Source organism: Chiloscyllium plagiosum, unplaced genomic scaffold, assembly GCF_037043375.1.
Source record: "Chiloscyllium plagiosum isolate Xiang-an unplaced genomic scaffold, Cpla_swu_hap1 HiC_scaffold_17, whole genome shotgun sequence".
Taxonomy (NCBI): Eukaryota; Metazoa; Chordata; class Chondrichthyes; order Orectolobiformes; family Hemiscylliidae; genus Chiloscyllium; species Chiloscyllium plagiosum.
Genome location: NW_028270155.1, coordinates 1,067,678 through 1,080,191, shown reverse-complemented (window position 1 = coordinate 1,080,191; position 12,514 = coordinate 1,067,678). Strand labels below are relative to the sequence as shown.

Genomic DNA, 12,514 nt, shown 5'->3' with positions numbered 1-12,514 from the left:
TCTATCTCCTTTCTTTATAAATAAACATGTTACCTGGCACTTTTCTATCTTCCAGCACTTTCCATTCACTGTATACTTGAAACCTGTCTCAGGTGCACACCTCATGTTAATAGTCTCTCTCTCTCTTTTTCTCTGTCTCTCTCTCTCTCTCTCTCTCCTCTCTCTCTTTCTTCCACCACCTATTGCCATCTCCCTCCCTTCACCAGACCTGAGCATTGAGGAGGTGACATCAGTTAAAACCAAAACAAATTCAAGCTGAATTAAAATACTGATGCTGGAAATCTGAAATAAAGAAAAGTGCTGATAATGCTCAGCAGGTCAGACAGCATCTTTATTTAAGAATTCATTCACAGCATGTTGACAGTCCAGTGACTGTCTCAGCTATATCTCCCCTTTCTGCATAGAGAAACAGCTCATATTTCACAGCTGTAGTCTTTCATCAGAAGTGGAAAGTGTGGTCACTCAGTCTCTCCTGCCCTCCAGCCTAACACAGTTCTTTCCTTTGGTTCTTCGCATCTTCTCAATTGCTTACAACTTGTTACATCTCTAACTTGAAATGTGAATTCTGACTCTCGCTCCACATATGCTACCTGATCATCATTTTTTGTCTGCATTAAGAGTCTCGTTAAAAAATGCGGGGACCCAAAGTTATGCATATAGAAAGTTTTGAGGTTGACAGGACAGGGTGAGAATGCTGTTTAAAAACTTACGGGAGCCTTGACTTTATTAATAGTGGAATAGAACTCAAAAAACAAACCTTTGACAAGAGTTGGAATCATACCAAGGATGGGTGATCAGTTATTGGAGAAGACTCGAAAAGCTAGCGTTCAGCTTTATGAAAAGGAAAGTTGACAGATATGTTCAAAATATTGAAGGGTTTTGATGCAGAAAATAACAGAAACTAATTAGGAAACAGATTTAAATTGATTCTCAAATATCCTGAGGTGACCTGATTGAATATATTTTTACTTAATAAGTTGTGATCTGGAACACACTTTCTGAATGGATGGTGGAAGCAGATTCAATAATAACTTTCAAAGGGAATTTGTTAAAAATTGAAACAAACATTTGGAGGATTATGGAAAAAGAGCAGGAGAGTAGGAAGTTAAAAATCACACAACACCAGATTATAATCCAACAGGTTTATTTGGAAGCACTAACGTTCGGCACACTGCTCCTTCATCAGGTGGTTGTGGAATATAAGATCACAAGACGCAGAATTTATAGCAAAAGTTTACAGTGTGATGCAACTGAGATCATATATTTTAAAAAGAACAGGATTGTTTGCTAAGTCTCTTATCTTTTAGAATGATCATGTTGGTTTCAGTTCTTTCATATGGAAATTCAAGAGGATTTTTTTAAAGTTACATTCTCAAGTGAATTTAACAATCAGTGCCACGTCAGCTGAGATAAGGCATTGAAGGTGTGAGGTGCCCTGTCTGAGGCTGTCTGTGCCCCAATGTTCAGTTCAATGATTCAATACCTAAAAAAGGGATTTACAGAATCTTACATGGATTCAATGCACTATCTGAGCTGACATGGCACAAGTTCATTTGAGAATGTAACTTTTCAAAAATGTTCTGGGATTTACATATGAAAAAACTGAAACCAACAAGGTCATTCTAAAAGATGAGAGACTTAACAAACAATCCAATATATAATTTCAGTTACATAGAACATAGAACACAGAATAATACAGCACCCTCGATGTTGCGTCGACCTGTGAACTATTCTCAGCTCGTCCCCCTACACTATCTCATCATCATCCATGTGCTTATCCAAGGATTGTTTAAATCTCCCTAATGTGGCTGAATTAACTACATTGGCAGGTAGGGTATTCCACACTCTTACCACTTTCTGAGTAAAGAACCTGCCTCTGACATCTGTCTTAAATCTATCACCCCTCAATTTGCAGTTTTGCCCCCTCGCACATGCTGACATCCTCATCCTAGAAAAAATTGTTGCTTGCTAGATGATTATAAATCTTATCTCTTATAATCCTTTCCAAACCTTTTCCTACAACAGAAGTAAGGCTCACTGGTCTATAATTACCTGGATCGTCTCTGCTGCCCTTCTTGAACAGGGCACAACATTTGCAATCCTCCAGTCCTCTGGCACCAAACCTGTAGACAATGACAACTCAACTATCAAAGCCAAAGGCTCTGCTATCTCCTCCCAAGCTTCCCAGAGAATCCTCAGATAAATCCCATCCGGCCCAGAGGACTTGTCTATTTTCACTCCTTCTAGAATTGATAACACCTGTTCATAACTAACCTCGATCCTTTCTAGTCTAATATCTGTACCTCAATCTTCTCCTCAACAATATTCAGAGGTGTTCTCTGAAACGTTCCAATACCGTACCACCCAGATGGCCTCCTTCTTCAAAGACTGCAATTTCCCCCCAGACGTGGTTGACGATGCTCTCCACTGCATCTCCTCCACTTCCTGCTCCTCCGCCCTTGAGCCCTGCCCTCCAACCGCCACCAGGACAGAACCCCACTGGTCCTCACCTACCACCCCACCAACCTCCATATACAGCGTATCATCCGCCGTCATTTCCGCCACCTCCAAACGGACCCCACCACCAGGGACATATTTTCCTCCCCTCCCCTATCAGCATTCCGAAAAGACCACTCCCTCCGTGACTCCCTCGTCAGGTCCATACCCCCCACCAACCCAACCTCCACTCCCAGCATCTTCCCCTGCAACCGCAAGAAATGCAAAACTTGCGCCCACACCTCCCCCGTCACTTCCCTCCAAGGCCCCAAGGGATATTTCCATATTCGCCACAAATTCACCTGCACCTCTACACACATCATTTATTGCATCCGCTGCACCCGATGTGGCCTCCTCTATATTGGGGAGACAGGCCGCCAACTTGCAGAACATTTCAGAGAACACCTCTGGGACACGCGGACCAACCAACCCAACCACCCCTTGGCTCAACACTTCAACTCCCCCTCCCACTCCACCAAGGACATGCAGGTCCTTGGACTCCTCCATCGCCAGACCATAGCAACACGACGGTTGGAGGAAGAGCGCCTCATCTTCGGCCTAGGAACCCTCCAACCACAAGGGATGAACTCAGATTTCTCCAGTTTCCTAATTTCCCCTCCCCCCATCTTGTCTCAGTCCCAACCCTCGAACTCAGCACCGCCTTCCTAACCTGCAATCTTCTTCCTGACCTCTCCGCCCCCACCCCACTCCGGCCTATCACTCTCACCTTGATCTCCTTCCACCTATCGCATTTCCAACGCCCCTCCCCCAAGTCCCTCCTCCCTACCTTTTATCTTAGCCTGCTGGACACACTTTCCTCATTCCTGAAGAAGGGCTTATGCCCAAAACGTCGATTCTCCTGTTCCTTGGATGCTGCCTGACCTGCTGCGCTTTTCCAGCAACACATTTTCAGCTCTGATCTCCAGCATCTGCAGTCCTCACTTACTCCGTGAAATAATTATGGTCACACCCATTCCTAAAATGAGTCATGGAGAGATGGGATTGGGAAGTTGGAGAAATGAGATCAAGACGTACAGAGAAATGGAATTAGGGATTTTGGAGAGACTAGATCAAGGTGTTTGGAGAGATAGAAAATGAAGAGACAGGGTCAGGGAATATGGAGAGAGACTAGATTGAGGAGTATGGACAGATGGTGGAGATATCTAAAGACTTTCTCAGCCTGTTATGCTATCCAGCTCCTTACATTTTACCGTTAGTTCCAATACAGTGTGCACAGTAACACGAGTGAGTGATTATTCTTCCTTGAATGTTCCTTTTGTATTTGCAGAATATTTCTGTGTATAATTTGACTCTACAAGTGGCAGATCTGTCAGGTGAAGGACTCTCCACCACCGCCACTGCAGTTATCTTCATTGATGACATCAATGACAATGCCCCAGAGTTTATTGCCAACGAGGTTTGTAATATAATTCGGTCTGTCAATCACATCAATTATTGAGAACTTAGGGAAAAGTTCAAACTCATGATTTAGTGCAGGATATAATCAAGGTGAAGGGTCAGAATTAACAATGTGGTGCTGGAAAAGCACAGCATGTCAGGCAGCATCTGAGGAGCAAGAGAATCAACATTTCAGGCATAAACCCTTTATTCCTGATGAAGAGCTTACGCCCGAAAATTCGATTTTCCTGCTCCTCAGATGCTGCTTGACCTGCTGTGCTTTTCCAGCACCACTCTAATCTAGACTCTGATCTTCAGCATCTGCAATCCTCATTTTCTCCTTGCTGAAGGGTCAAAGTGCAAGACATTATCAAAGCTAAAGGATCAAGGTCTGTAATGTAGAATTTCAACAGGGATATACATAAGGGGCAGTTTAGGATAACCTGAATAAGGAATGCCTGCAGTGTGGTACTTTGAAGTGTTATTACTAAGATAAAGAGAACCTCAGCATCCATTGTTAACCCTGCCAAACTTCACAGAATTGGAGGTGCTCCCAGGATTTAAATGCCTTTAGTGAACCTGAGAGGTTCTCCCAATGAAGAAACCTGGGCAAGTATTTGTTTGAACTACCAGAGGCAACTTCAGTTTCTTCCAATGGCCTGTTACACAAAATGGCTGTTTTCAGAGGTCTATATCTTCATCCAGCAGTAGACTCCATCTTGGCTTCCATATCTTTCGCTTGGTTCTATGGATATGCCTGATTAGAAATGCAGGTCTGTTTTGAGTTTCTAGCTCTGCCAATAGACAATAGATAATAGGTGCAGGAGTAGGCCATTCTGCCCTTCGAGCCTGCACCACCATTCAATACGATCATGGCTGATCATCCTTAATCAGTATCCTGTTCCTGCCTTATCTCCATAACCCTTGATTCCACTATCCTTGAGAGCTCTATCCAACTCTTTCTTAAATGAATCCCGAGACTGGGCCTCCACTGCTCTCTGGAGCAGAGCATTCCACACAGTCACCACTCTCTGGGTGAAGAAGTTTCTCCTCATCTCTGTCCTAAATGGTCTATCCCACATTTTTAAGCTGTGTCCTCTGGTTCGGCACTCACCCATCAGCTGAAACATGTTTCCTGCCTACAGAGTGTCTAATCCTTTAATAATCTTATATGTCTCAATCAGACCCCCTCTCAGTCTTCTAAACTCAAGAGTATACATTCCAGTCTTTCAGCGTAAGATAGTCCCACTATTCCAGGAATTGCTCTGTCATTATGATGGAAATGTCAACCATGAGGTTGAGATTAGTTTGGTGTAACTAATGTCAGCTTAATTCTGAATAATCTGTTTTACTTCCACCAAACACACTGCAGGTTTTTGGGGTCAAGGCATTTAGCAGACTTTGCTCAGACTCAGTTTTCCATGAAATGGGAAAATATAACATTTTTAAATAACTGTTAATTACAATTTCCAATAATCTCTGAATTTGGTCCTTGCAGTTCAATGTTGAAGTATCAGAGGACATGGTGGGAGCAGAGATTGGCCACATCAGCGTGATGGACAAGGATCAACCTGGAACACTGAACTGGCTTGTAGACTACACGATTATTGATGGCAATGACAGTGGACTTTTCAGCATCAAGACTGAGCCGGACACCAACAGAGGCATCTTATTTGTTGAAAAAGTAAAGGGATACAACCAATCAAAAAGCAGTTTAGCAATTAGATTTATGTTTAGAAAACTGAACCTTCTTTTTCAGAAAACTCTCCAAACCCAACCCAGGATTATTTTCTCTCTCTTAGCAGCAAAATGATGCTGTCAAGAAAGATCAATGGGGAGACTGAATGGTTAAATGTGCTCCCAACTGGAGATAATTCTTCAGCTGGGGTCTGGCCATTCGATCTTGATCTCCCAACAGCTAAACAGCTGTCAGTGAAATGGTTAGGTTAGCCAGCATCTGGTTTCAGGAATCAGATTGCCTAAGTCCTGTTGAATGTTCAAATTGATAAAAATCTGTTGAAGCTTCTCCCAAGCACATTAACCAATCCTTACCCTCTCAGTTTTTGCTTGATCTGTTGAGTAGTGCCAACATTTTTTTTTGGTTTTATTACGACATTATTCCTCACTGACACTGAGAACTATACAAAACACTAGTGCAGCCACACTTGGAATATTGTGTAGATTCTGGTCGCCATATTTCAGGAAGGATGTGGGAGCATTGGAAAAGGTGCAGAGGAGATTTACAAGGATATTGCCTGGTCTGGAGGGAAGGTCTTATGAGGAAAGGCTGAGAGATTTGGATGTGTTCTCAGTGGAAAGAAGAAGGCTAAGAGGTGATTTGATAGAGACATACAAGATGATCAGAGAATTAGATAGGGTAGACAGTGAAAGTCTTTTTCCTAGGATGATGACTTCAGCTTGTACAAGGGGGCATGGCTACAAATTGAAGGGTGATAGATTTAAGACAGATGTCAGAGGCAGGTTCTTTACTCAGAGAGTGGTAAGGGCATGGAATGTCCTACCTGCCAATGTAGTTAACTCAGCCACATTAGGGAGATTTAAACAATCCTTGGATAAGGACATGGATGATGATGGGATAGCGTAGGGGGATGAGCTGAGAATAGTTCACGGATCGGCACAACGTTGCGGGCCGAAGGGTCTGTTCTGCGCTGTATTGTTCTACGTTCTATGTTCTAGAAGATCTTAGCAGAACCATTGCTCATCCTGCAATGTCAGAGAGAATGTTGAGCTTTGGGCTCGTAATTCATATCGCTTATTTAGCAAATCTCTCTGGGTCTCACCCATTTCCTATCTCCTCCAGCCCCACAACACTCCTACACTCCTGCACTCCTACAGTTTTGCTGTTTATCATAGCCTCAACTTTTTAATCTGTCTACTGTTGGTGGTACTGCTGGAACTCCTGGTCCTTAATGTTATAATCCTATAGAGGCCTTTTTTTTTAAAAAGAGCAATTCCCATGACATCAATGGAAAGAAATTTACTCAATATGATTTAACTTTTATAAACATTTACTATAACAAATCAAATCAAATTAACACACTTTAAACAATGATTAACTGGTGAAGGTTATTTCAAATAAATCAATAAATTTCATGCCTCACATTGTTCTAATCACTTCCATCGCATCCTGTACAAATGTAGTACCGTATTTCCAATTCAACCTTTGTTTTGTAGGATCTCTCACTGCTCATTCAATCATTTTGGTCTAAGATCACATTCACCAGCAGTAGTATTCCATGCAATGTCCCCTGACACAGATTACCACCAAGAAGGCGCACATCTGTAAACCTCCTCTCATATGTGTCCCAATATTCAAGATAACACAGACTCCTCAGAAACTCCCCTCTCAAGCCCCTTCAGAGGGCAAATGGTAGCATAGTGTTAATATTACTGAACTTGTAAGCCAGAAGCCTAACTATTGCTCAGTCAAATTCCAAAAGCACTAATTATTGTTTTATAAGCTGTTGCATTGTTTTGGAACTTTGGGGGGAAAAAAGATCAAAACAACAATATTTTAAAAAGGAGGAAGAGCTACAAAGGTAGGACCACATGGTCAGTGAGCAAGTGAGAGAGAAAGAGAGAGAGAGAGGGAGCAAGACAGAAAGAAACCTACATTGCTGTTTGAGTTCAAGTATTTCTGGATATCGGAGTGCATCTAAGACAACATTTTAAAAGGCATCTGGATGGGTATATGAATAGGAAGGGTTTAGAGGGATATGGGCCAAATGCTGGCAAATGGGATTAGATCAATTTAGGATATCAAGTCAACATGGATAGGTTGGATCGAAGGGTCTGTTTCCGTGCTGTGCATCTCTCTGACTCTATGACACAAATTCCAATCCTACCACCGCAGCTGGTGGAATTTAAGTATATCTTGACTAACAGCAGAGCCACAGGTTAACAGGGGTAGGTGAGAATGCAGAGTTGAAACCATAATCTGACCAACCATAATTATCTGATCCAGGTGGAACAGGCTCAAAGATTAAGTGGCCTACTCCTGAAACTAAATTCCTATAAATGGACTGTTGGACTCTGGCAACATTGAAACAGTGGGGAAGTGAATTGTCCCCTGCCCTTCCCACCTTTTCTAACTGTTTAACCCACTAACATAACACAGTCTCTGCTCAGAAACTTCACACCAGGATGAGATTTAAAACTGTCACGTAGAAAACTTACATTTGGAAGCTATTGAAGCCACTTTTGTTTCCTCTCACTGGAATTTTTGGGATGTTTTGAACTGCCACGAAACAAAGGCTGAAACCTAACTGTCTGTTTGCTCTTTGTTTCTGAGCTGTTCATCCACATGACAACCTGTGGTCACATAGATATTTCTTAGAACCTAATTATATCATCATCAGGAAAACAATTAGCCCTCTTTCACAATACTCCCAAGCCTACTTTGGTCTTAAAGGGACAACGGACAAAGTGAAAGTACAATATTCCCAGAACATAAGGGTCATCACGCTAAGTTCAAGAATTCTCTCCAAACTTGTATCCCCGCACCTTTCTCCCCTCCTTTAAGATGCTCCTTATAGTATTTGTCAAGCTTTTCATAATGTATCCTGATATTCCTTATGTGACTCAGTATCATGTTTGGCTTTGTAAAGCTCCCATGGGGCATATTGGGGTATTTTGCTCGGTTAAACGTAAGCTGTTGTTCAGTGTATTTTAGACACAGGCCGGGACAATGGTCACATTACTAGTGTACAAGGGAAGAAAAGTTGAGGCAAAGGAAAAATAAAATGGAGAAACCAAGGAGTTATCCGTCAGGGTTTATTGTGCTGCCGCCTGTTTCAGAGTCTGGATTATGAGAAGGCCGACAAACATATCCTGACTATAGAAGTGAAGAACAGGGAAGCCGTCAGTCCTGGCGCACCTCAAACTCTCCGTTCCTCAGCTAAAGTCATTGTGACAGTTACAGACGTGAATGAAGCTCCTAGGTTTGTGGAAGACCCCCGAGAACTGAATGTTCCAGAAGGTTTAACAGCGGGAAGCTTTCTAACAGTCTACACTGTCACTGATCCTGACACCAAACAACAACAAAATATCAGGTGAGGATGACAGTTAATTGTTCAATTCTTAGTCTGATCATGTATTTCTGTTTTTCGGTTTGGGTTTATTACCCCTCTTGCCTGGCTATTCCCCCATCCTTGTTTGGATGTTTGCTTGTGGTGTCTGGGATGTTTACCCTCACAGCCTGTGTAGCCCTGGTGTTAGGGGTGTTTACTGTCTGCACTTTTTCCTCTGTGTCTTTACCTCCTGGGCCACTAACCCCACCCTCTCCTGTATTCCAGTTACGGGATTCAGTATGATCCTGCCGATTGGTTAATGGTGGACGTGAATACAGGGGAGATATTTGTTCAGCAGAAGATTCAGCGTGGCTCTCCATTCCTGCTCAAACATCGGTACACAGCTGTTATCACAGCCACGGACAACGGTAAGCAATGAATACTGAGGTACAGACTGATGGGAATAAACAGGGAATGACAGTGTTAAAGAACAGTATAAATTGAAATAATAATTAGTGTCGTCCATATAAATAAGGTAGTAAATGGAGTCCATGCTCATGATTGGTAGAAAGACAACAGGAATAGAGCAATAAAACAGAAAAATAAAGAGAGTTCACGTTGCAAATTCTATTGCAGCTTAGACTTGGGACCTCCTCTCAGCATTTCAATCTGTTAGTTTTACTGCTTTTGAACACAGACTAGTTGCAATAGCTGCAGCAGGCAAGAGTAGGAGACCACTCAACTCACCCTTGTCTACGCCAGCACATGCTGAAGCAATTCACATTCTGACATTGTCCTGCCTTTTCCCTGCAGACTGCAATATTTTTTCAGATGGATAGTTAGTGGATGAATTTCAATGTGAAGTGAAGCAATGAAAAATAAACAGTATCGCTCTAAAGGGTTTGCAGAAGCAGTGATATCTGGATGTACGTGTGCATAATCCATTAAGGATGACCGCTCAGGTAGAGAGTGCTGATAATAAAACACTCAGAGTTAGAACATAGAACAATACAGCGGAGAATAGGCCCTTCGGCCCTCGATATTGCACCGTGAACTATTCTCAGCTCGTCCCCCTACGCTATCCCATCATCATCCATGTGCTTATCCAAGGATTGTTTAAATCTCCCTAATGTGGCTGCGTTAACTACATTGGCAGGTAGGGCATTCCACGCCCTTACCACTCTCTGAGTAAAGAACCTGCCTCTGACATCTGTCTTAAATCTATCACCCCTCAGTTTGTAGTTATGCCCCCTTGTACAAGCTGACGTAATCATCCCAGGAAAAAGACTTTCACTGTCTACCCTATCTAATCCTCTGATCACCTTGTATGTCTCTATCAAATCACCTCTTAGCCTTCTTCTTTCCAGTGAGAACAGACCCAAGTCTTTCAGCCTTTCCTCATAAGACCTTCCCTCCAGACCAGGCAACATCCTCATAAATCTCCTCTGCACCTTTTCCAATGCTCCCACATCCTTCCCGAAATATGGCGACCAGAACTATACACAATATTCCAAGTGTAGCCACACTAGCGTTTTGTATAGTTGCAGCGTAATATTGCAGCTCCGGAACTCAATCCCTCTACCAATGAAATCTAACACACCGTATGTCTTCTTGACAGCACAATCAACCTGGGTGGCAACTTTCAGGGATCTATGTATATGGTCTCCAACATCCCTCTGCATATCCACACTACCAAGAATCTTTCCATTGACTCAGTACTCTGCCTTCCTGTTATTCTTCCCAAAGTGCATTACCTCACATTTAGCTGCATTGAACTGCACTTGCTACCTCTCAGCCCAATCCTGCAGTTTATCTAAGTCCCCCTGCAATCTATAGCATTCTTCCAAACTGTCCACTACTCCACCGACTATAGTGCCATCTGCAAATTTACTAATCCACCCACCTATGCCTGCGTCTAAGTCACTTATAAAAATGACAAACGGTAGTGGTCCCAAAACATATCGTTGTGCCACACCACTAGTAACCAGACTCCAGGCTGAATATTTTCCATCAACCACTACTCACTGCCTTTTTTCAGAAAGCCAGTTTCTAATCCAAACTGCTAAATTACCTTCAATTCCATGTCTCTGCATTTTCTCCAACAGCCTACCATGTGGAACCTTATCTAAGGCTTTACTGAAGTCCATGTATGACACGTCAACTGCTCTACCCTCATCTACATGCTTGGTCACCTTCTCAAAAAACTCAATGAGGTTTGTGAGACACGACCTGCCCTTGATGAGACCATGTTGACTATCTGAAATCAAATTGTTGCTTGCTAGATGAATGTAAATCTTTACCTCTTATAATCCTTTCCAAAACCTTCCCTACAACAGAAGTAAGGCACACTGGTCTATAATTACCTGGGTCGTCTCTGCTGCCCTTCTTGAACAAGGGCACAACATTTGCAATCCTCCAGTCCTCTGGTACTAAACCTGTAGACAATGATGACTCAAATATCAAAGCCAAAGGCTCTGCTATCTCCTCCCTAGCTTCCCAGAGAATCCTCAGATAAATCCCATCTGGCCCAGGGGACTTGTCTACTTTCACTCCTTCTAGAATTGATAGCACCTGTTCATAACTAACCTCGATCCTTTCTAGTCTAATATCTCGTACCTCATTCTTCTCCTCTATAATATTCTTCTTTTCCTGAGTGAAAACCGATGAGAAATATTCGTTTAGCACCTCTCCGCTCTCCACAGGGTCCACACTCAACTTCCCACTTCTATCATTGATTGGCCCTATTCCTACCCTAATCATCCTTTTATTCCTCATATACCGAAAGGAAGCTTTAGGGTTCTCCTTTATTCTGCCTGCTAAAGACTGCTCATGTCCTCTCTTTGCTCTTCTTAACTCTCTCTTTAAATCCTTCCTAGCTAATCTGTAACTCTCCATCGACTCATCTGAACCATCTCGTCTCACCATCACATAAGCCTCCTTCTAAGGACGGCATGGTGGCACAGTGGTTAGCACTGCTGCCTCACAGCGCCAGAGACCCAGGTTCAATTCCCGCCTCAGGCGACTGACTGTGTCGAGTTTGCGTGGGTTTCCTCCGGGTGCTCCGGTTTCCTCCCACAGTCCAAAGATGTGCAGGTCAGGTGAATTGGCCATGCTAAATTGCTTGTAGTGTTAGGTAAGGGGTAAATGTAGGGGTATGGGTGGGTTACGCTTCGGCGGGTCGGTGTGGACTTGTTGGGCCGAAGGGCCTGTTTCCACACTGTAATGTAATGTAATCTAATCTAATCTAATCAAATCATAATCTTCTTCTGCTTAACAAGAGGTGCAATCTCTGTTGTAAACCAGAGTTCCCTTACCTTATCACTTCCTCCCTGCCTGACAGAGACATACCTATCAAGGACATGCAATATCTGTTCCTTAAACCAGCTCCACATTTTCATTGTCTGCATCCCCTGCATTTTGCTACCCCATTCTATACATCCTAATTCTTGCCATATTGCATTATATTTGCCCTCGCCCCATCGGTAACCCAGGACCTGTGGCATGTTCCTATCCCTGTCCCTTGCTGAACTGAACATAACTGAATTATGATCATTCTCTCCAAAGTGCTCACCTACAACTAAATCAAACAC

At 42.9% G+C, this 12,514-nt stretch overlaps 1 protein-coding gene across 3 annotated transcripts in view; it reads left to right on the top strand.

Annotated features, from left to right (window-relative positions):
* Positions 1-12,514, top strand: part of cdh15 (cadherin 15, type 1, M-cadherin (myotubule)) — a 108,890-nt gene that overhangs the window by 76,788 nt on the left and 19,588 nt on the right. For all 3 annotated transcript variants that reach the window (XM_043706474.2, XM_087995647.1, XM_087995646.1), the window contains exons 6-9: positions 3,785-3,913; positions 5,393-5,578; positions 8,713-8,966; positions 9,210-9,352. In XM_043706474.2, coding sequence (XP_043562409.2) covers positions 3,785-3,913; positions 5,393-5,578; positions 8,713-8,966; positions 9,210-9,352 — 712 coding nt within the window. The remainder of the gene's footprint in view (positions 1-3,784; positions 3,914-5,392; positions 5,579-8,712; positions 8,967-9,209; positions 9,353-12,514) is intronic.